The sequence below is a fragment of the Phascolarctos cinereus genome, unplaced genomic scaffold (genome assembly GCF_003287225.1).
Source record: "Phascolarctos cinereus isolate Bilbo 61053 unplaced genomic scaffold, phaCin_HiC Scaffold_2;HRSCAF=192, whole genome shotgun sequence".
NCBI lineage: Eukaryota > Metazoa > Chordata > Mammalia > Diprotodontia > Phascolarctidae > Phascolarctos > Phascolarctos cinereus.
In genome coordinates, this window is record NW_027555625.1 from 40264956 (window position 1) to 40286706 (window position 21751).

Consider the following 21751-nt stretch of genomic DNA (forward strand, 5'->3'; position numbering starts at 1 on the left):
TTTGTGACTGTCTGGGAGATATAATGGGAAAAGGAGAGGCTGGAGACCGATTAGTAGAATATTGTAATAAGCATGAAAGAGGCAGTGAGGTTTGAACCGTGGTGGTATCCGTGTGATTAGAGAGGAGAAAAGAATGCAAGAGATGTTACTGAGGCAAAAATGACAAGGCTTGATTGGATATGGGGGAAAGAGGGAGAAAGAGTCAAGAACTGTGGGTAACTTCAAGACACCAAACCTGAATGACTGGAAGGATGTTGGAACCTTTAAGGGAACAGAAAAGTTGGAGAAGAGAGGAGAGTGGTTTGGAGGAAAGATAATGAGTTCTGCTTGGGAGATTTTGAGCTTGAGATGCCTACAGGTCATCCATATGGAGATGTCCAATAGACAACTGGTGATGTGGAAGTGAAACTTAAGGAGATTGGGGTTGGATATAGAGATCTAAGAGTCATCTGCACAGGAATGAGAACTGAACCTACAGGTGCTGAGGATCTCACCAAAAAAAAAGAAGGTTGTGGCCAAAGAGGAGCCAAAGGAAAACTCTAGCATGTACACACACACCTGTGCGTGTGCGCATACACACACACACGCACGCACGCACGCACACACACACACACACACACATGCAGATGAAAAAGAAATGATGATTCAACAAAGGAAACTGGTGCGGCCAGATGGGAGAGTCAGAAGAGATCAAAGTCAGGGTGGAGAGATAGATCTGGTCTGGTCTAGAAGGAGGGAGTGGTCAGAAGTGTCAACTATTGTAAAGAAGTCAAGAATGATGAAGAACGAGCTGGACTGTATCAAAACATTTACTGGTAGGTTTGGAGAGAGTAGAGTATTTTATTAGGTACTGAGGGACTAGGGTTTGTGTAACAAAGATCCTGGAAGGCTCTCTACATGGCCACAGACTCCACCTATATCCCTGATTGCAATAATTAGAAAGCTGTGACTGTACAGAAAAAGGATAGTCACCTTGTACTATCTGCCTGGTCCTTTGACATGTATAGTAATCAACTGAGTTGTAAGTGGGTATTTTGTCTCCTGGGACAAGAATGGGGTTGGGGATGGGATGGGGAGGAGGGAGGCAGAGCTAGGGTGTGTGGGGGTGGTAAGGCTCCATAGCATTTGTGACCCTGTACTTCAGGACTTGGAAAAATTGTCCAGCAGACCTGGCATCAGACCCCTGGGCAAAGGAAAGGGGGCATGCCACAATTGGGGTGGGGACTCCTAGCTTTCTATCCTTCCATCTCTCTCTCTATCTCTCACTCTTCCTAAATATTGTGAACCTTGCCAAGACCTCCACTCCTTCTATCCTTCAGTGCCCTCTCCCAGGAATTCCTCCCATGTTTTTATTTCCCACCACCATCCCCAAAGCCCTCCATGAACAAAGTTGTGAGTAGGAGTTTCCACACAGAATCCAGATCATCATCTTTAAATGCCCATATCCTGTGGCAGACAAGGGATAGCCTGTCCCATGGGCCCAGTTGGATCTCGCACCAAGAAACACCATCTTCCCAGCCTTCCCAGAGTCTGGCTGGGATTCATTCCCATCCCCAGGGAACAGCTGTGTCAGAAGGGTACATAGATACAGTGGTTTCCAGCCACAAAGAGGAAACAAAGATGCAGGGGTTCCTGAACCAGTCAATGGTTCCTATGACCCTGAGGGCCTACACTAGGCACCTTTACCTCCTGCCCCTCTGGGGCTGCCTGGCCATTTTTACAAGGGGAAGGTGAAGGAAAGAATAATTTATTTATTGAGTATTTAGCTATGTGCCAGACACTGTACTAAGAACTTTACAAATATTATCTCACTTGAACCTCATAACGATCTTAGGAGGTAGAGATTATTACCCCATTTTACACTTAAGTAATCAAGGGAAACAGGAATTAAGTGACTTCCCCAGGGTCACATGGATAGTAAGTATCTGAGGATGGATTTCAACCCAGGTCTTCCTGATTCCAGGTCCGGTGTTTTATCCACTGAGTCACCTAGCTGTCTGAATAAGTGGGTGCTGAAAGCTCCTTACTCTGAGCTTAAGGAGGGAGACCTACCCTGAAGGCAAAAAATACTTTGAAGTCTTCTTTGGGAAAGTATGAACAGCAGATGGGGATGGCCTGAGCTTTGGGATGGAGTTAATAGAGAAATGGAAATCGAGGAAGGATATCTTCCTTCCCGTTGCAGGAATCTTGTGAAATCCTCAGATGTGAGGGCAGCTAAGTGGCACAGTGGATAGAGCATCAGCCCTGGATTCAGGAGGACCTGAGTTCAAATCCAGCTCAGACACATAACACTTACTAGCTGTGTGACCCTGGGCAAGTCACTTAACCCCATTGCTTAACCCAAAAAACAAAAAATTCTTTAAAAAAAAAAATATCCCCAGATGTCTGAGTGTCTGTGAAGGACTGGTTTCCCTAATTCCTGTGGTAAGCCTGGGTACACCAAGTTCCCAGTGGTATACATGGAGTGTAGATGGAAAATCAGCAAGTGAGTTCAGCATAAAGGGGCAGTACCTTCCAAGAGATCTCTATCACACATTAGTCTATCTCCTCGACACATCCTACCCTTCCCTGCTGGATAGAGTTTCCTAATTCTAATTCCTAATTCCTAATTCCTAGGTCTAGGCACATCACTCCATGGCTCAAAAATCGACCAGGCTTCCCCATTACCTGCCCCATGAAGCCCAGACTGCTTAGTTAGGCATTGGAGGCCCTCCATGTGTCATGAATCTGCTTGTTCAGTCTGACCTCACCCTATTATCTCCCCCTCATACCTGCTACTCTCCAGCCAAAATGAACTTCTAGCTGTCTCCTGAACAAGTCCAATGCTTTCCTGCCTCATAGTTTTTGTTCATGACATCCCTTTATCCTTAAATGCAATCCCCGCCTCTATTACTCTGCAACCCTAAATTCCTGGGCTCCCAGCCCAGAAAGCAATGAGTAAGAAAGAGACCTCCCTGTTATTGTCACAGGACAATCCATTTCCTTTGCCTTTATAGAGATGGACAATGGAAGTGTCCTTGAACTCCTGAGGGTAATCTCTTCCTGTCATATAACCTGAAAAATTTCAGTCGGATTTTATATGAGCACTGGACACCCTACCTTGTGAGTCTCAGCTGGAATAGAATCAGTACCAGGTGCTTTGCCACACGAAAGGAGCTTAATGGCATTCAAAACCTTTCCTTCACTTAGAATTTCAGCTAGGGAGGGACTGACTTCAACACTATGAAAGTGTTCAGTCTATTTCTCTAGGATCATGTCCTTATCACTAATTATTGTGGCTCCATCAGCACTGAATAATTGAGATGAACCATAGGTCTTTGGCCCATAAATAGCCTTCGGGGCATCATAAAAGTACTTTGGATTGTTACTATCAATATAAAACTGAATTTCATCTGCCTTCTTACTGAGCCAAGAATCCTGCATCTCTCTAAGCTTTGCTTGTACTTTACTTTTGATGGAATTAAATGCTGCCATTTTAGAGGTGGATGAACTATTCTGCTGGTAAACCCTATGGTGTTCTCATTTTTCATTTAGCAGCTTCTGAATTTCCCCATTATTTTCATCAAACAAGTCTTGATGTTTGAGAGTGTCCTGACCCAGATGAACAAATTCAGTGTCTGAAAGCTGCCCACTCCTTTTCTCCTCCATTATTGCCAACTGTGTGTTGGCTCAACTTTCCCTTCAAGTTAGTAACAAACTTTTCCCACTCAGAGAAGAGCTCTAATCTGTTGACATTAAATCTTCTGATAGTCACTTTGCCTTGGGGCTGCCATTTTATTGAATGAGAATAGTTAGCTTGGAGAGGATAAGTCTATGATCAGTCCAGCACTCTGTGACACACGTTGCCTTCATCATTCTCACATCCTGTTTGTCTCTTCTCCTTACAATTGCATGGTCTACTAAATGCCAATGTTTGCAAGGGTGCATCCACAAAGTTTTATTGTGCTTAAGTAAATGGAAGACAGTGTTGGTGGTGAGAAGGTCATGAGATGCGCAAGTCTTCAGCAGTAAGTGACCATTGCTGTTGCTGTTTCCAACTCCATTCCTTCCTAGCACTCCCTGCCAATTCTGGTAGTCTGAGCCTACTCTAGCATTAAAGTCACCCAGAATTATGAGCTTGTCCTCTTTTGGCACATCGATGATAAGGGTCTCCAGGTTCAATAATGGTGGGAACATAGGCACTGATGATGGTGTCATTGCATTTTCCTACAAGTGACAGTTGCATTGCCATGAGTCTGTCATTCACTCCTTTTGGTAAGGCATACAAGCTTGTTGACTAGATTGGTTTTGATTGTAAAACCTACACCAACTTCCCGGCACTCCCCTTCTCTGCGGCCCCTACAGAAAAATGGGTATCCCTCTCCAACTTCAGAAAGGTGGCCTTCATTTGCCAGCCTTGTTTCACTCAGGGCTGCTATTTGGATGCAATACCTGCTGAGTTCTCTTGCAACAAGAGCAATTTGTCTTTCAGATAGGCTGGATTTCTTAATGTCTGTAAATGTGCACACATTCCATTCGCCGATGGTGATTGGAATCGTCTTTGCAGATGTTTTTGTACATTTTTTATGCTTCAACCTCAGGGTGGGATCCCCACCTGCCACAGTAATCAGTCCATGGCTGGATAAACAGACAATTTTTAGGGCTCTTTTTCTATTCCCTTTCTCACACCAGGAGATGAGCAGTATGATCCTTCCAACTGGCTGCTCAGACAGGAAAGTCACTCCACCCAGGGTGGGGCAGGGAGGGGCACAAATCCCACTGCTGCTTCCAGTAAGAAGGTGACCCTATGGCCTGGGCTGCCTGTGTACAGGGCTGTGACTGTAGTTCCCAGTGTATCTGAACCCACTGCTTTGTCACTTGCTGTTGCCATGGAACTTTGAGATGGGTAAAAGTGGTAAAATGACATGGGTGATATCTTTTGATTCAGGCATAAATTGGATTTAAGTGAGGCAGAATTGCATGAAGTCATCAGCCTCACTCTCTCCTCCAGAGTCATCACAGTTCAGTGGCAGGATAGAATCAGGATGACTGGCGTGGCTCAAGATGTAGAGGATGACATTGTTGTCTTCCATGTCTAACCAAGCTCTAAGCACTCCACAGTGCCTGCTTCAGCTGCCTTCATGGCTGTTGGAACAAATTGTTTTCATCTGCTCATTCCACCAGGGGTTTGAGACCCCTCCATTAATCTCAAAATGGTTTACCCCATCTGTTGAAACGGTTTACTGTAGTGTGGTCGCTGGGAATGTTACAGCTTCTTGGAGCCAGAGAGGTGAAAGGTAGGTGGCTCAGGTGGACAGCAAAGGTGGAGAGCAGCCCTGAAAAGGACTCAGCAGCCCTCAAACCACAGGTACTTTCCTGAGCACACGCTACACACCATGGAACACGGTAGGAGCCTATTAGATGCTGGTGGAACTGAACTGAATGGAGCTGACACTTCTCTGATAAGTACAACTGCTTGTTTCCCCACTTCTGAGGTTATAGACAGGGAGACCCCAATTGTAATTAGCAAGAGGTCATGGGAGATGGGAGTTTGAGGCATAGAAGTTCCATGAAATGGAAGGGGTGTAGAGATAGCTTTTCATAGAAACACTAAACCCTCACCCCAAAAATAGGGGTTTTTTTAGACCTTTACAGAATGTCAGTTAGGTGCCACAGTGAATTGAGCTCTGGGCCTGGACACAGGACAACCATAAGTCAGGAAGACCTGAGTTCAAGTCCAGCCATGGATACTTACAGACTGTGAGACCCTGGGCAAGTCATTCAAACTCTGTTTTCCTCAGTTTCCTCAATTATAAAATGGGAATAATAGCACCTACCTTCCAGGGTTAGTTTGAGGATGAAATGAAATATTTGTAAAGCGCCTAGCACAATACTAGGTATATAGTATGTGCTTCATAAATACTTGCTTCCTTCTTTCCATGGAAGATCCCTTTTTCATCCCTCTACATGTGTCTGTCCTTAATGTGACTCCCTGGATACCCTTAAACAGGGGCATTTCCTGTATCCTTCAGTTCAATTTCTCTCTCTCTCTCTCTCTCTCTCTCTCTCTCTCTCTCTCTCTCTCTCTCTCTCTCTCTCTCTCTCTCTCTGTCACACTCTCTGTCTCTCCCTCCCCTCCTCCCCTCTCTCTTGGCAGTTGATATTAAGTGACTGTCTCAGGGTCACACAGCTAGTAAGTGTCTGAGGTAGATTTCAACTCATGTTCTCCTTACTCCAGGGCCAGTATTCTATCCACTGCACCACCTAGCTGCCCCAATCACTCTCACAAGGGAGGCAACAGGAGATAGCAGATACAGAATTGGACTTGGGAGTCAGGAAGACCTGCATTCAAATCCAACCTCTGACACAACCCACAATGGGACTGCCACATACTGGCACTGATATCATGGAAACAGACATAAACCAGAAGGTATGAGTGAGCTCTATGTGGGAGGGTTGCTGACAAAACTGCCAGATATCCATAGAGTGTTCTTTAACTTTTCAAAGCATATTTAGAATGTTTCATTGGAACCTTCTACCACTCCTATGAGGTTAGCAGAGCTAGTTACCAGTCCCCATTGGACTGATCAAAGCTGAGGAATGTTGACCTTGCTAGGATCAGAGGTCTACAACTGAAAGGTTCCAGAGAGGTCATCTAGTCCAACCCTATCATTTTACAGATGAGGAAACTGAGGCCCACTGAGAGGAAATGACTGGCCCAAGTCCATACAGCAATAAATGCCAAAGGTGGGATTTTAATTCAAGTTCTCTGTCTTTAGAAGACATATTGTTTACACACACACACACACACACACACACACCACATACACACACATATTCTACCACAATTGCTAAAGATCACAGAACCCAGGAATGACCAAGCCCCTCCCTCCTAAATGGATTCCCTCAACTCTTGCTATCACCCATCAGATTTCTGAAGTCCATTTTCTGAGAGAGTTTGAATTGTGGACTGGACTTTTGATTTCATTGGTACAGGGAACTCCCAGGGATAAAACACTTTCTTTCTGCACAGATCAGCAACACTCTGCCATGTTTAGTCTTAAAGTACTTAATTGTTTGCCCAAGGCCAAATCACCCATACCTGACAGTGGCAAAATTGTGGGAGATTCAGGTGAGTAAAAATTTGGAGGTTTGGAGATCCTTCCCTAGAAGTTCACCAAGGATAAATTCCTTCACCCATGATCCTTGCCATTTCTTAGGAAGGGTACCTGATCTAAGGCCCAGGAAGAACCTGCCTGAGTCTCAAGCTGAAACGCTGGTGGCAGATTTCAGAGATGAGTTGGAGGGAAGATGAAGGACACTGCCCTCTTTCTGAGCCTGTTGGAGGGCTTGGAACTGGGACAGGAGCTGTTACATGCTAAGAATCATAGACATATCCTTTGTTAGCTTGTAAATAAAAGTCACAAAACGTCAAATTAAAAAATGATATTTCAGGCACTCAGTAATGTGGTAATTCATTTATAAGCAGCTATTCAGAGGCAGCTAGGTGGCTCAGTGGATAGAGCACTGGGCCTGAAATTAGGAAGATTTGAGTTCAAATACAGACTCAGACATTCACTAGCTTTGTGTCCCTGGGCAAGTCATTTAACCTCTGTTTGCCTTAATTCACTGGAGAAGAAAATGGAAAACCACTCCAGTATTTGTGCCAAGAAAACCCCATACAGCACCATAAAGAGTCACACACAACTCAATAACAACATTTATAGCAGCAAAATAATTTTGCACGAGGAACTAAATATCTCTTATACACCTACCCATCCCTTCATTCATACCCATGGCTTCACAGAGATGGTAGATGGTGAATATTAGTTCTTACATCCAGGTAACAATATGCACTGAGATCTACCCAGATGTGCTCTTGGTTCAGGGCTAATGATATCTCTGATTATACCGTTTAGGTACAAATGTGGATGTGAGCCAGGTGCCTCTCCAATACCTTTGTCATCAGAGTCGGCACAATCTTTCGTTATCTACTGAATCCTGTTTCAAATCAGGAAGGCAGTGAAGTGCTGGGGTGGAGGTGAGGGGAATTGGGAGTTAGCAGGTCTGGATTCTCATCCTAGCTCTTTCACAACCAACTGTGTGAGCTAAGGGGTGACACAACATCTCTGTGTCTTCATTTCCAAAGTGAGGGGTATCTCCCAGTTCTCCCTTCCTGTGAGTCTGAACAGCAATCACTCCACCTGTTTTCTATGAGACATTGCCAACTTTAATTTGGCCTTAGAAAGCTAGGAACCTGGATTTATAGGAGGAAGGGATCTGGGAAACCATTGAAATCAATGCTCTCATTTTACAGGTGAGAAGACTGAGGCCTGGGGAGATTGAATGACTTGGCCACAGTCACACAGGTAATAAGTGGCACAGTTAGATTTTGAACCCAGGTCCTCTAAATCCCAATTCAATGTCTTGATCAACTATATCAGGGAACCTTTGGCCTCAAGGCCACATGTGGTCCATTAGGTCCTCAAGTGTGGCCCTTTGACTGAATCCAAACCTCATAGAAAAAATCTCCTTAATAAAAGGATTTGGTCTGTAAATTTTGGACTCAGTCAAAAGGCCACACCCAGTGACCTAGAAGGCTACATGTGGCCTTGAGGACATGGGTTCCCCACCCCTGAACTATGCTATGCAATCTACTCTGTGTATGCACACATTCTTGTGCATGTGTGTGTGTGTGCGTACATGTGCTTGTTTGTGTATAATCCATTAAATGCATATTTAACATATAACATACCTATAAAATATATCACATCCTCATATATAATGATGTTTTAAATGTATAAAGATGTATTATATATGTGCGTGTGTGTGTGTATATATATATACATATATATACACACACACACACACGCACATATATATAAAAAAATCAAGATATTTTATGTTTGAGTATGTGAACACTCATATGCTTTCAATAACCCTAACATCCTGACAAACTCATTCAGTTCATATTCATAGACCACTGGAGACAGCATCTTTAATGCTTTTTTTTTTTTAGAAAATTCTTCATGTTCCTTGACGCCAATGCTTTAGGTCTGAGAAACAAAACTTCTGCACCTGGCACAGGTCTGGTCTGGAAAGCATCCTCCTCAGAGCAATTCCAGAAGACAAATATTCCCAAGTGCCACCCGACCAAGGCTCCCATATCTGCTGTCAGCCTCCCCACCCCCAGTCATTAGAAACTGCTTAGATGGGTGGCTGCTCCCTTGGAGAATGTGAGGAGAAATGTGGATGGGGAGTTCAGCAAGTTGAGATATTAAAAGCCTCAGTCACACGGAACATCTATATTAATGATTGCAACAGTTACATAGAGGTTAATTCAACTCAATGGTATTAAATCTAAGCCCCTAGAAGGCAGGAACACACCCTAGTTATGTTTCCTGTCACCCAGCACTGGCTCAGGATTCATATCCATGAAAGTATTTTGGAACATGTAATATACTGTGCAAACAGACCAGCCTTTTGTTGAACTGAGGCTACTTGGTCCAGGCCAGGCTCAAACCTTGGGGTCAAAATAGAAAGCTGTATTGTCTTTTCCCACATCTTTGGTCATCTTGACAGGTTTCCCTTTCTCCGTTGAACTACAGATGAACCAGCCAGGATAAGCAGCTGATTGAAAGGTAGAAGTGGTGCCATTTGTATTTACGTGAAACACAAAAGGCTTCTCTGCTTTCGGGGCATGATATAATTTCATTATGTCCTTCTCCTGAAAAGCAAGAAGAGAGAGCCCATCAGATGGAGGTCATAGAATTTCAGAATACGAGAAATGGGAAGGATCTCAACAGCCATCCAGTCCAACCCATACACAAAAGATGTCTCCACTATAATACATATCTTGACAGTCATTGAAACTCTACTTGAAAACCTCCAAGGACTGGCAATCCATCTCCTCTTGAGGCTGTCCATCCACTCTGAGACAGATCTAATTGTTGGGATGGGTTTGCTGATATTAAGCCCAAATCTGCCTCTTTGCAACTTCTACTGGCTGATCCTAGTTCTGCCCACCGAGGCCAAATGGAATGTCAAGTCCCTCTCCTATGAGATAGCCCTTCAACTACTTGAAGACAGATATAATGTGCCCCTCCCAAATCCCCATATCTTTTCTTCTCTAGGCTCAGCATGCCAGATTCCTTGAACCAAGCCAAAAATGACAAGGAATCAAGACCATCCATTATCTTAGTTGCCTTCCTCTGGAAATTCTTTATTTTATTTATGCCCTTTTAAACCCGTGTTGCCCAAAATTGACACAATACTCCACATGAAGTGAGACAAGAGCAGAGTACAGTTGGACTGTCATTCAGCTCTTCCTGAACCATCCCTTTTGATGCAGCCAAAAGTTGCATTTAATTAGTTTTCATTTTTGTTTTTGTTTTTGCTGCTTCTTCCCCTGAGAATTTTAAGCAAATTAACCTTCCCATTGGCAGCTAAATTCTATTGAAGCTGGATCAGGAAGACATGAATTCAAATCCTGCCTCAGATACTTACTAGTCATGCAAGTCTAGGAAGTCACTTAGTGTCTGCTTGCCTCAATTTCCACATCTTTAATGTGGGGATGATAAGAGGACCTTCCTCACAAGGTTGTTGTCAGAATCAGAAGAGATAACATTCCTAAAGTGCTTTGCAAACCTTAAAGTGCTATATCAATGAGAGCTATTATTATCCATCACCATTGCCTTTCAAAGGGAATGTCAGTTGACTGCCCTGTTGTAGAACTCATACCAAGGACTTCACAGACCTTGACTCCCTTTTCTGGCCACCACTCCCTTAAGTATGGCATCTTCCCCATTAGAAGGTAAGCTCCTTAAAGGAAAGGACTTTTCTATTTACATTCTCAGTGCTGAGAACAGTGTTAGCTCATAGCAAATACTCAATGTTTTTCTTTCATTCAGTTCTGAGTACCACATTTCAGTAAGAACTTTAAAACTGGAGAGTACCCAGAAAAGAGAGACCAGAATGATGAAAGATGCTAAGATTGTGCCACATAAGAATGAGATGAAGGTGAGGGAAAATGCTATCCACATCCAAAGAAAGAACTACGGAGTTTGAATGCAGATCGAAGCATACTGTTTGCTATTGCTTTTCTTCTGTTGTGTTTTGTTTCCTCTTTCTGATGGTTCCTCCTATTGGTTCTAATTCTTCGTTACAACATCACCAGTGTGAAAATATGTTCAATGGGAATGTATATGTATAGCTTATATAAGATTGTGTGCCATTTTGGGGAAGGAGGCAGAGAGGGAGGGGGAGAAAAAGTTAAAACAAAAGCTTATGAAAGCTATTGTTAATAAATTAAAATAATTAAAAAAAGAATGAGATGAAGGAACTGGTGATGTTTAGCTTGAAAGAGAACAGCTCTATGGAGGACATGATATGTTTTTTCAAGTGTCAGTTGGTCTTTCAAGTAGAAGAAGGATTTAAATATTTTCTGCTTCATCCCACGGGGCAGAACTAGGAAGAAAGTGTGAATATTGCAGCAAAGATTCAGGACTGATATAAGGCAAAACAACGTAATGATTAAAGCTCTCCAAAGTGGAATCAGCTACATTGAAAGGCAATGACAGGAAAGAAGGAAGAAAAGAAGGAAGGAGGGGAGAGAGACAGGGAGGGAGGAAGGAAGGAAGGAAGGAAGGGAGAAAGGGAGAGAGAAAGAAAGGAAAAATGAATTTATAAAAGGTCTATCACATGCCAGAAAACATATAAAACAAAGCTAGAAAGCATATGGAGCATAGGTATAGTTTGGAAATAGCCAAGACATGGCATGATGACCTGGTTTTTAGCACGGTAAGGCAAAAGCTTATTTATCACAACCCAAGAGATTTCATTGCAACCCTGGATGACCATAAGTTAGTAACACTTTCTAGTAGATTCTAATTCAAGTATTGGCTGCATTAGGTGACCTCTGAGATCCTTTTCCACTCTGAAATTCTATGAGATGCTATGAAACTCACCTCCAGCTTCAGTATGGGCTGTCCTCCACTAGCTTCACAGCACAGACACAGTTTATGGCCTTCTACTCCCAGGTAAATAGGATTGCCTTTGCCATTTTCAAGAGACTTATCTCGGCATGGTACGCTTGTCAGTAAGGCTGGGAATACAAGAATCAGAGACCACACAGGGTGAAAAAAGTATGAGGATCAAGAATCCATTTCTGACAAAAAGGAAAGTGATGGAGGAGGGCACCATCCATCTAAAGAAAAAGCAGGGGAATGCCACAGTTGGACTTGAGCTTCAGTGATATTGAGTTGGAAATGTCTAGGGAAGGGAAGGGAAGGAATGTGAAGTGCTTAGGTCTATGGGTATTTTCCATTCATTCCTAGATGGAGAGGTTATCTGCTCAATGGTCTAGTCCTCGTATTGATTCCATTTTTCCTTTGGACTTTGGAATCCCTGGCATGAATTCTAGCTCCTGAACTCTGAAGCACAGTCCTCCCAGCAAGCATGCCAGGAGGAGGGACTTCTGACCTCACAAAAGACCAATCTCCCAAACTGTTGCTTCAGCCATGGCTGCAATATTCTTCCTCTGATTTCCCTTCAGGTAACACCCTAACCAGGCAGGCTTGGCAGTCTCCTGAAAGATACTCCTGTTATGCTGTGTATGATATACATGAAGGAGATAGGATTCCTGATTAGCTGAAAAAAATAAATCTCACAGAGAAGCAGAGAAATGGAGAAACAGAGAGGTGGAATGGGGGAGAAAGGATTGATTTTTGGCAAACAGAAGATGCCCAAGAGGAGCTAGCACCACAATATGCATATTCATTGATTCCCAGAACCTGCACTCCCAAAGGCAACAAAGAGCAGACCTCTGGGGTGAGATTGTTCCTTCCTTGGTGGAGCTGAGATTTCCCCTCCCTTCCAAATCCCACAGACCACTAACCCATATCTATTCTTCTGCCCAAACTAATTGGTATAATTTCCCTAATTACTGTTTGCTTTGGTAGTTACATTTGTTTATTATACATGATTATCTTTGATGTAATTAGCATTTTGTGGAATGGGATAGGAGCTGGCTGAGATTACATTAACTGACGCCCTCCTGTTCTAGGGGAGGATTACTTACTCCCAGAGTGACTAGCAAAATCAGCTTTTATCCTAAACACCAAGAAAGCATTGTACTTCTAGAGGGCAAATATCTGATTGCAAAAGATAAATATAATTGTGGCCGCATACTCCTCAGGAAGATTGGAGAGTGAAGCAGTAATCACGCAGTCACAGTCATCCCCCAACTTGTCACAAAGACAATAGTGGCAATATTCCTAGAAGACGGGGAGTGTGGCATTCCATATTCCAGATCCATCCACTCAACATGCTCCCTGGGACTTCAACTTGCTACCATAAAGTTATAGACTGGGACATACAAAAGACCTTATGGTCATCAAATTCAAACTCCTCATTTTACAGATGAGGAAAATGAGGCTCAGAGAGCCTCACTTATATCTGATGACTGTTCATGATGACAAAATTATTAAGTGGCTAAGGAAGGAATCGAACACAGTTCTCCCTAATGTCAAGTTCATTGCTCTGTCAACTGTACCACCCTAGTTAGCCTGTAAAGAAATGCCATATGGAGGAGGCTCCCAACCTCTTTCCTGGATGTCAGCAACCCAGGTCAGATCCATTTGCTCCATCCCTGTGCTCCACTCTGTTTCTCTCCTCCCATTACCCCTTCTCCCAGCCCCATTCTTCCCATACTTCCCTGGCATTAGAACTCTCCCAGGTTGGATTTCAAAAGATCAATCAACTTGAGTTTCTCCTCCCTCTTCCATCCTCCCTAAGCATTGTTCTACTGCACTTTCGTCTCTGACTTTATGGAACAGCACAGTTTAACTCTAACAAAAACCAGCCTGCCTCTTCCCTCACCATCTTTCAGTGCCTGGTATAGGACTTTACCCTTTTCCCACCATTTCTATGTAATAACTGCCCAAGTCATTCCCGAAATTATTTGAACTACAGGTATCTGTCCTGGGGGACACTATAAAGAGAAGGTCATCCAAAGCAAGAGACTACCTCAAAGAAAGAGAAAATAAGGTCAAGTTTCCTACTCACTTGGGTGCACCACTCCATTGTCAGGAACTGCTATGAGGGTCTTCCCTTGAAGGACGAAGACTTGCTGATGGATGTCACGAATTTTCTTGAGGTCAGGCTTATCTACCGCTTTCAAATGAAAATTGTTACGATGTAAATGTCATTGGCTGATGAGGATTAAAGCTGATTTATTGGGTTGCTTTCCAGTAGATTGCTGATTTTCATCAAGCACATAGAGAAGGATGGACTGATGTTGATGGAATATGGCCCCCAACAGAGTCCACATACCACCACTTTCTCTGTATATATAAATCCCTACTGTGATGACCAGAGAGCTGTGATTGTGAAGGAGAGAACTGCAGAATTTCAGAAGTGGAAGGGAACTTAGAGTCCATCTAACCAACCCACTCCCAAACATTGAGTACGTCTAGCAAATACCTATTCCTTTTTTAAGAGAACCTTTAATGCAAAGGACCCTATCACATCAGGAGACAGCCCAATTTCACTTTGGGACAGCTCTAATTTTGGGAAGGTTTTTCCTGACACTGAGTCTAAATTTACCTCTTTGTAAACTGGACGTTTTATTCTTCTTGTTGTCTTCACTGGCAAACAACATGGGTTTAATCTCTCTCCCCAGGGTTGGCTTTATGTACTTAAAGACAGTGATCATTTCCCCACTGAATCTTCTTTTCTCCAAGCTGAACCTCCCCGGTCTCTGTAAACCATCCTCATGTGTGATGGACTTCAGGCCTATCCCTCATCAAGCTGCCCCCATCTGGCTGCTTCCAGCTTCTCAGCATCCTCCCTCATGCCTCAAAAGGAACACAGCCTTCCAGGTGTGAGAACAGAGTCATAATCACCTCCTTATTCCTGGAAGCTGTGATGGATTCTCTCAAAACATCCCCATATCACATCGAGGGTGTGTGCGTATATGTGCTTCCCTGTCATAATCTCACTGCAGTCAATATCAAGGCACTGAATTGGCCTCCCTTCTCTGAGTACTCACCAGTTTATTAAAGTCCTTACTGAATGGAAACCTCAGGTCTTTTTCAGGCAAACTGTTATCTATGTACAGCATCCAGTGCTGGTTAAGTCTATTCTTAAACCTAAGCATAGGACTTTGCATATATCTCTATTATATTGAATTTGATTAGCATGACAGTCCAATGTTCTAGTTTGTCAACATCTATTTGAAACCTGATTTTATGCCTCTGAGTATTGACTATCCCCCTTGACTCTGTTATTACCTGAAAGCTAGGGAAGAATCCCATCTGTCATTGATAAAATTGTTAAACATCCCAGGGTCAAGAACAGATCCCTGGGGCGCTCCACTAGAGAGCTCCTTCCAAGTCTACTTCTTTCTTGTATGTTTCTTGCTGTTCACTCACATCTGACTCTTCATGACCCCATTCGGGGTTCTCTTGGCAAAGATGCTGGAGTGGTTTCCCATTTCCTTCTCCAGCTCATTTTACAAATAGGGAAACTGAGGCAAATAGGATTAAGTCACTTGCCCAGTGTCAGACATCTAGTAGATGTCTGACACTGGATTTGAACTCAGGTCTTCCTGACTTCAGGACTGAGCTATCCACCTAATCATTAAGAAATCATCTTTTGAGTCCAGCCATTCAAACAATTCTCAATCCATCTGGATTCCAATTGTCCTATAATAAAGGCAGAATCTACCTCTCCCCACAAGAATAGCATGAGAGCCTTTATTGCTTTGCCAAATTCAGCTGAATTCTAATTGTGGCATCTCCCTGATCCTCCATCAAACAAGGAAACAAATTTAGAATCATTTGACTTGTTTTTATTAAAGCCATGCTAACAATCTGTGATCACCTCTTCTTTCTCTAGCTGTTCATCCAGCATTGCTTGCATAGTTCTCTCTACAATTTTGTAGAAATCCAAGACAAGTTCACTGGCCTATAGTTGGCAGAGCAGTTCCCATTCTTTTCCTTTTGAAGGAAATCAGGATGCTTTCCTTTCTCTGGGCCCACAGCATCATGGACATTCTCTAGGATCTTTCAAATGTCATTGGCAGTGTTTTCCCTACATCTGCCAAGAAGTAGCTTACTTGGACCAGGTAACTTGAATTAAAGAGTAGCTCTCTTAATATTTCTTTGCTCATCATGGCTATCCACTCCCAACCAACCATTACCGTAGAAAGGGGAAATTGGACCTATGTCTCCATTCCTGGGGGGCTTGGTGTCAGGAGGGAACTGCATGAGCCTAGGACAGGCTTCCCCCTATACTACCATGGGAACCCAGACAAGCATGCTTTGGGGTAGGGAAGGTGGCATAGACATATCTCAAGTGGTTTTGTTAAATCTCAAAAATAGTGAAACTAGAAACACAAAAATCTTGGCGCTGTGCTGTTTCCAGGTTAAAGGGGGCATGATATCCTTCAACCAATCAATCAACAAGCTGTTCTGCCATACGGTAGATCCCACACCTGCCCTTAAATTCTGACAGAGGAGATAACATGCACACATATAGACAGTTCTCTTTATGTGAGTGGATTGGTTGACAGTAATGTGAATTTGCCTGGGACTTGGGGAAGGGAGGGATGGAAGCAGAAAGAGGACTGCAAATGGGGCTCCCTCCCATTCAAGGCCAGCACACAGTTCAAGGACAGAGACAGAGAAGCAAGAAAAAGAACAGGAACACGCAGGAAGCAGGACCAGAACTTAGAGGAAGAACAGGGAGTGGGGATGGAGGGTCATGTGGGGCCAGAAGGACACATACAAGTGTGGACAGACATGCTAAACCAGATGGCAGACAGACAGAAGGGCGGGCAGCTGAGCAAAGATCTCTCTCAGCATAGGAGGTCTCAAGCCAAGCCCCCATCCCACCATGTCAGTGGTGAGGGAGGAGGATCTGTCCTACCTCCATCCTGCTTTCTTTTGGAGGGCTTCATTTGGGGGGAGGGATTATTTGTTTTTGGTGGAGGAGGGAGGATGAGAAGCCACAGAGCACCCACAGCAACAGGCAGGAGTTGGGAGAGAGAGACAACAGAGTACTGTAGGGTAAAGTTAACACAGAGACTTTTAATAGAATGTGGATTTCTTTCAGAATTCTTTAAGAAAAGTCAAATTAGAGTAAATTTATGTAAAGTGATAGCTCTGTATAGGAAGATATAGAATATACACAAAATTAATTTAGGGTCGTTTGGGGAGGGAGAGACACCAGCAGCCAGGGGCAATGAGAAAGCCTCTGCCACAGGCACACGTGAAAATAAAATGTAATGGGACACACAAGTGTCTCCCATACACTGGGTAGTATTTAGGGGGCTCTCATGTGTTCCCATAAGCATGAGTTCTGGATTCTCTAAAACTGGTCTGAGTAAACTTCTCACCCCACAGTGACCTGTAGCCTTCTCCTCTCCAGGGTGGACACAGATCATGGATACAAAGCTGGAAAAGATCATAGTGACCATCAAGTCTAACCCATCTGGCAAAATCCAGCCTCAGACACTTACCAGCTGTGTGACCCTGGGCAAGTCACTTCACCTCTATTTGTCTTAGTTTCCTCAATTATAAAATGAAGATAACAATAGCATCTACCTCCCAGAGTTGTTGTGAGGATCAAATAAGAAAATAGTTGTAAAGCACTTAGCACAGTGCCTGATATAGTAGGTGCTATATAAATGCTAGTTGTTGTGTAATATTATTGTTGTTATTATTATTATATGAGGAAACTGAGGCCCAGGGATATTAAATGACTTATCCAAGAGCACACAGGCCATAAGCGTCACAGGGAGAACATGAACCCAGTCCCTCTAACTTCACAACCAGTGAAGGCTCTTGGCATTGCCCCACAGCTGACTAGACTGAGAGCCAATGTTGTCTGCCATATTGCTGCTTACCATGCGAATGTGGATTGGGGTCGATTGTACTCATGATAAGATTCTCTCTGCTCCTGCAAGGATAGATTAAAGGTAATTGATTTGTGGGACTTTCTTCAGGGCTACACCCAGGTATAGCCCCATACTGAACTTTACCTCAGCACCTCTATCCAGAGAGGTGTGGGTGAGGAAAGAAGGAAATAAGCATTCATTAGGAACCTTAATAAATAGAGCTAATAAATGCTTATTCCCTGTCCTCTCTCCCCCACAGACTATGGGCCAGGCTAAGCACTTTACAAATGCTACTGTGCCAAGTCTTTTATAAATATTATCTAATTTTATCCTTATAACAACCCTTGGAAGTAAGTGCTGTTATCATTCCCACTTTATGAATTAAGGAAACTAGATTGAGGCAGATAATGACTTAAGTGACTTCCTCAAGGTCAAATAGCTAACAGTGTTTGAGGTCAGGTTTGAACTTGGGTCTTCCTGCCTCCAGACACTCCAGTGTGCCACTTAGCTCTGCTAGGGTGAGGAAGCCCCCTGGGCCATGGTTCAGCAGGTCATGGCAACTGGACTAAAGAGATTCATAGGTGACTCATTTTTCCTGGCACCACAGGGCACTCCACTCAGCTTCCTCAGCAGGGATCTCCCCATGACCACAGGTATCACCTCCAATGTCCCCCAGAGCAACAGGTGGGACAGCAGACCAGCCCTCAAGAATATGCTCCCATTCAAAGATCCTACCAATGTCGCAATTTTCCCACCATAGGTAAACGTGTCCCTAAGAGTTTCCACACTGAACCTGACTCATCAGCCGTCAGTACCCACTCCTAGTGAGCAGGGAAATGATATGCTACCCTCATGGGCATAAAGGACCCTATAAAGAAAGACCAAAACATTCTGATAATAGAAATACTTAGGCTCAGACCCACACCCATCCCTGGATTCCAAGGGACAGCAATGAGAGAAAGATCCAGAGACAGACGATTTTCAGCTGCAAGAAGAATCAAAGGGTACCTGGTCCAATCACTCTCTTCAATTTTCTTGAGCTACTGGGCTGTGATGGTTTCTTTAAGCTCCAATGAGATTTTCTGGGGCTACTTGGCCTTTTAGCCAATTGAGGAATTGGGTGGTTCTGCAGCTTGGGTGAAGACAACTCCTACCTTGGAACTTCAGGAGAAGTATCTAAGGCTGCTCCCAAGGATGCCAGGGAATATATAAGAGGTGGCTGGGTGGGGAGGGTGGAGTCAGCAGCAGTGGGAGGAGCTGGGCTGGGCCTTGAAGGTTCCACCTTAGTTTTACTTTGAAAAAATCCCTAAATACCTGTGTTTCTGTCAAGGAGCTGTTTTCCTAGCAGGAAAGCAGGGAAAATTTTACAGCAATTTCTCTGATAAAGGCCTCATTTCTCAAATATATAGAGAGCTAGTTCAAAGTTATAAGAAGATGAGTAATTTCCCAATTGATAAATGATAGAAGGATATGAACAGGGAGTTTTCAGATAAAGAAATCAAAGCTATCTATAGTCATATTAAAAAAATGCTCTAAATCACCATTGACTGTAGAAATGTGAATTAAAACAGCTCTGAGGTACTAACTCACACCTATCAGATTAGCTAAAATGATAGAAAAGTTAAACTGTAAATGTTGAATGGATGTGGAAAAATTTTAACACTGATGCACTGTTGGTGGAGTAGTGAACTAATCCAATGGTTTTGGGGAACAATTTAGAACTATGTCCATGTGTATACCCTTTGATCCAACAATACCACTGCTAGGTCTATAACACAGAAGGAAAGCAAAGAACAGAAAAGAAAAGGAAAAGAAAAGAATTCCATATGAGCAAAAATATTTATAGCAGTTCTTTCTGTAGTGGCAAGAAATTGGAAAATGAGGGGGATGCCCATCGATTGAGGAATGGCTGAACAAGTTATAGTGTAGGATTGTGATGAAATGCTATTGTGCTAGAAGAAATGACAAGTAGGATGATTTCAGAAAAACCTGGAAAAACTTACATGAACTGATGCAGAGTGAAGTGAGCAGAGCCAGGAGAAGATGGTACATACAATTATAGCAGTATTGTACAGTGATCAACTGTGAATGATTTCACTGTTCTTAACAATACAATAATCCAAAACAATTTGTGATGAAAAATGCTATTCACCTCCAGAGAAAGAACTGATGGAGTCTGAATGCAGATTGAAATCTACTTTTTAACTTTATTTTTCGTGGTTAATTGTTTTTAGTCTATGTTCTCTTTTGCAACATGACTAATATGGAAACATGTTTTGCATGACTGTAAATATATTATCTATATCAAAGTGGTTGCCTTCTCAAGAAGGGGGGAGGGAAAGGAGAGAGGGAACTTGGAACTCAAAAACTGTATTAAAAAAAATGAATGTTAAAGTTGTTTTCTGCAATAAAAAAAAAAACAAACCACTTTGGAAGCAAAAAGGAGTGAATGAATGAATGAATGAAAGGAATGATGTGTATTGTGTTATGCACGTGGAGATCCAGAACTGGGATAGATGAAGTGCACTAATAATCATTTTGGGGAGTTTTGGGGGAGGGAGAGAATATTATATAAACTTGTATCAAGAAGGCAGGGAGCTCTTCAGACCTGACACACTGTTGAATCTCTTCTGGGCTGATGTCATTGACCTGGTTGACCCCCCACTTCAAGAGATGTCTTTATACAGGATACCCCCAAAATCCATTAAAGCTCAAAATTACACTAAGACTTTTGAGGCATCTGATTAGAGTGGCATCTGGTGAATAGCCCCTTTACTTTCATTGTGGGAGAGGTAGAGAGGCCCAGTCTTAGAAAAGAAAAGAAAAGAAAAGAAAAGAAAAGAAAAGAAAAGAAAAGAAAAGAAAAGAAAAGAAAAGAAAAGAAAAGAAAAGAAAAGAAAAGAAAAGAAAAGAAAAGAAAAGAAAAGAAAAGAAAGCTATACAAGGGCTTGATTCTGTTTGAAATATACTTAGTAGATGGTACTAAGGGGCTAGAGCTCAGGAGGGTGACTAGGTCTGTATATATAGATCTGGGTATTATCTGCATAGAGATGATAATGAAATGATGTGAGCTGATGGGGTTCCTGAGCAAAATGATAGAAGAAGGAAAGAAGAGGAGAGGAGAGGAGAGGAGAGGAGAGGAGAGGAGAGGAGAGGAGAGGAGAGGAGAGGAGAGGAGAGGAGAGGAGAGGAGAGGAGAGGAGAGGAGAGGAGAGGACAGGAAGGAGGAGGGAGAGAGAGAGGAGAGGAGAGGAGAGGAGAGAGGACAGGACAGGACAGGAGAGGAGAGGAGAGGAGAGGGAGAGGGAGAAAAGAAGAAAGTGAGAGAAGAGAATCTTGGGATATGATCATGGTTAGGAGGTATGAAATAGATGGTAGAAAAAAGACTGAAGAGTAGTCAGAGAAGTAGGAGGATAACCAATAGAGCAATTTCTATCAATATAAATGTACTCTTTGCTGACAGAAAGAAAGAAGGAAAAATATATTTCTTATATGATTAGAATGCTTTGACTGTACAGAAAAAGGATATCCACCTTGTACTGCCAGCCTGGCCCATTGACCTGCATAATAATCAGTTGAGTTGGAAGGGGGGAATTTTGGCCCCTGGGACAAGAATGGGGTTGGGGATGGGATGGGGAGGAGGGAGGCAGAGCTAGTGCATGTGAGGGTGGTAAGGCTCCACAGCACTTATGGCCCTCTACCTCAGGGCTTGGCAAAGTTGTCCCCCAGACCTGGCATCAGACCCCTGGACCATGGAAAAAGGGCATGCCGCTACTGGAGTGGGAACTCAGTTTTCTATCCTTTCACCTCTCTCTGGGCCTCACTCCTTCTGAACTTCCTCAATCTTGCCAATACCACCACTCCTTCTATCTT

The 21751-nt window shown here is 43.2% G+C and overlaps 1 protein-coding gene across 1 annotated transcript; it reads right to left on the reverse strand.

Annotated features, from left to right (window-relative positions):
* Positions 1–9269: 9269 nt before the first annotated feature.
* On the reverse strand, positions 9270–17921 carry LOC110192427 (interleukin-36 alpha-like). The gene is made up of 4 exons (XM_020963579.2): positions 17888–17921; positions 14044–14151; positions 11946–12082; positions 9270–9706 (listed from the first exon to the last, which is right to left on the reverse strand). The coding sequence occupies exons 1-4, from the start codon at positions 17919–17921 to the stop codon at positions 9497–9499; spliced, it is 489 nt and encodes a 162-aa protein (XP_020819238.2). The 3' UTR covers positions 9270–9496.
* Positions 17922–21751: the final 3830 nt, after the last annotated feature.

What these genes read in the sequence shown, in the direction of transcription:
- LOC110192427 (XM_020963579.2), bottom strand. Translation starts at nt 17,921, where the DNA reads ATGAGTACAATCGACCCCAATCCACATTCGCATG. An exon ending in CCCCAATCCACATTCGCATG is followed by an intron (nt 14,152 to 17,887) that starts GTAAGCAGCAAT and finishes TTCATTTGAAAG; the next exon opens with CGGTAGATAAGCCTGACCTC. An exon ending in AGCCCATACTGAAGCTGGAG is followed by an intron (nt 9,707 to 11,945) that starts GTGAGTTTCATA and finishes CTTGCTTTTCAG; the next exon opens with GAGAAGGACATAATGAAATT.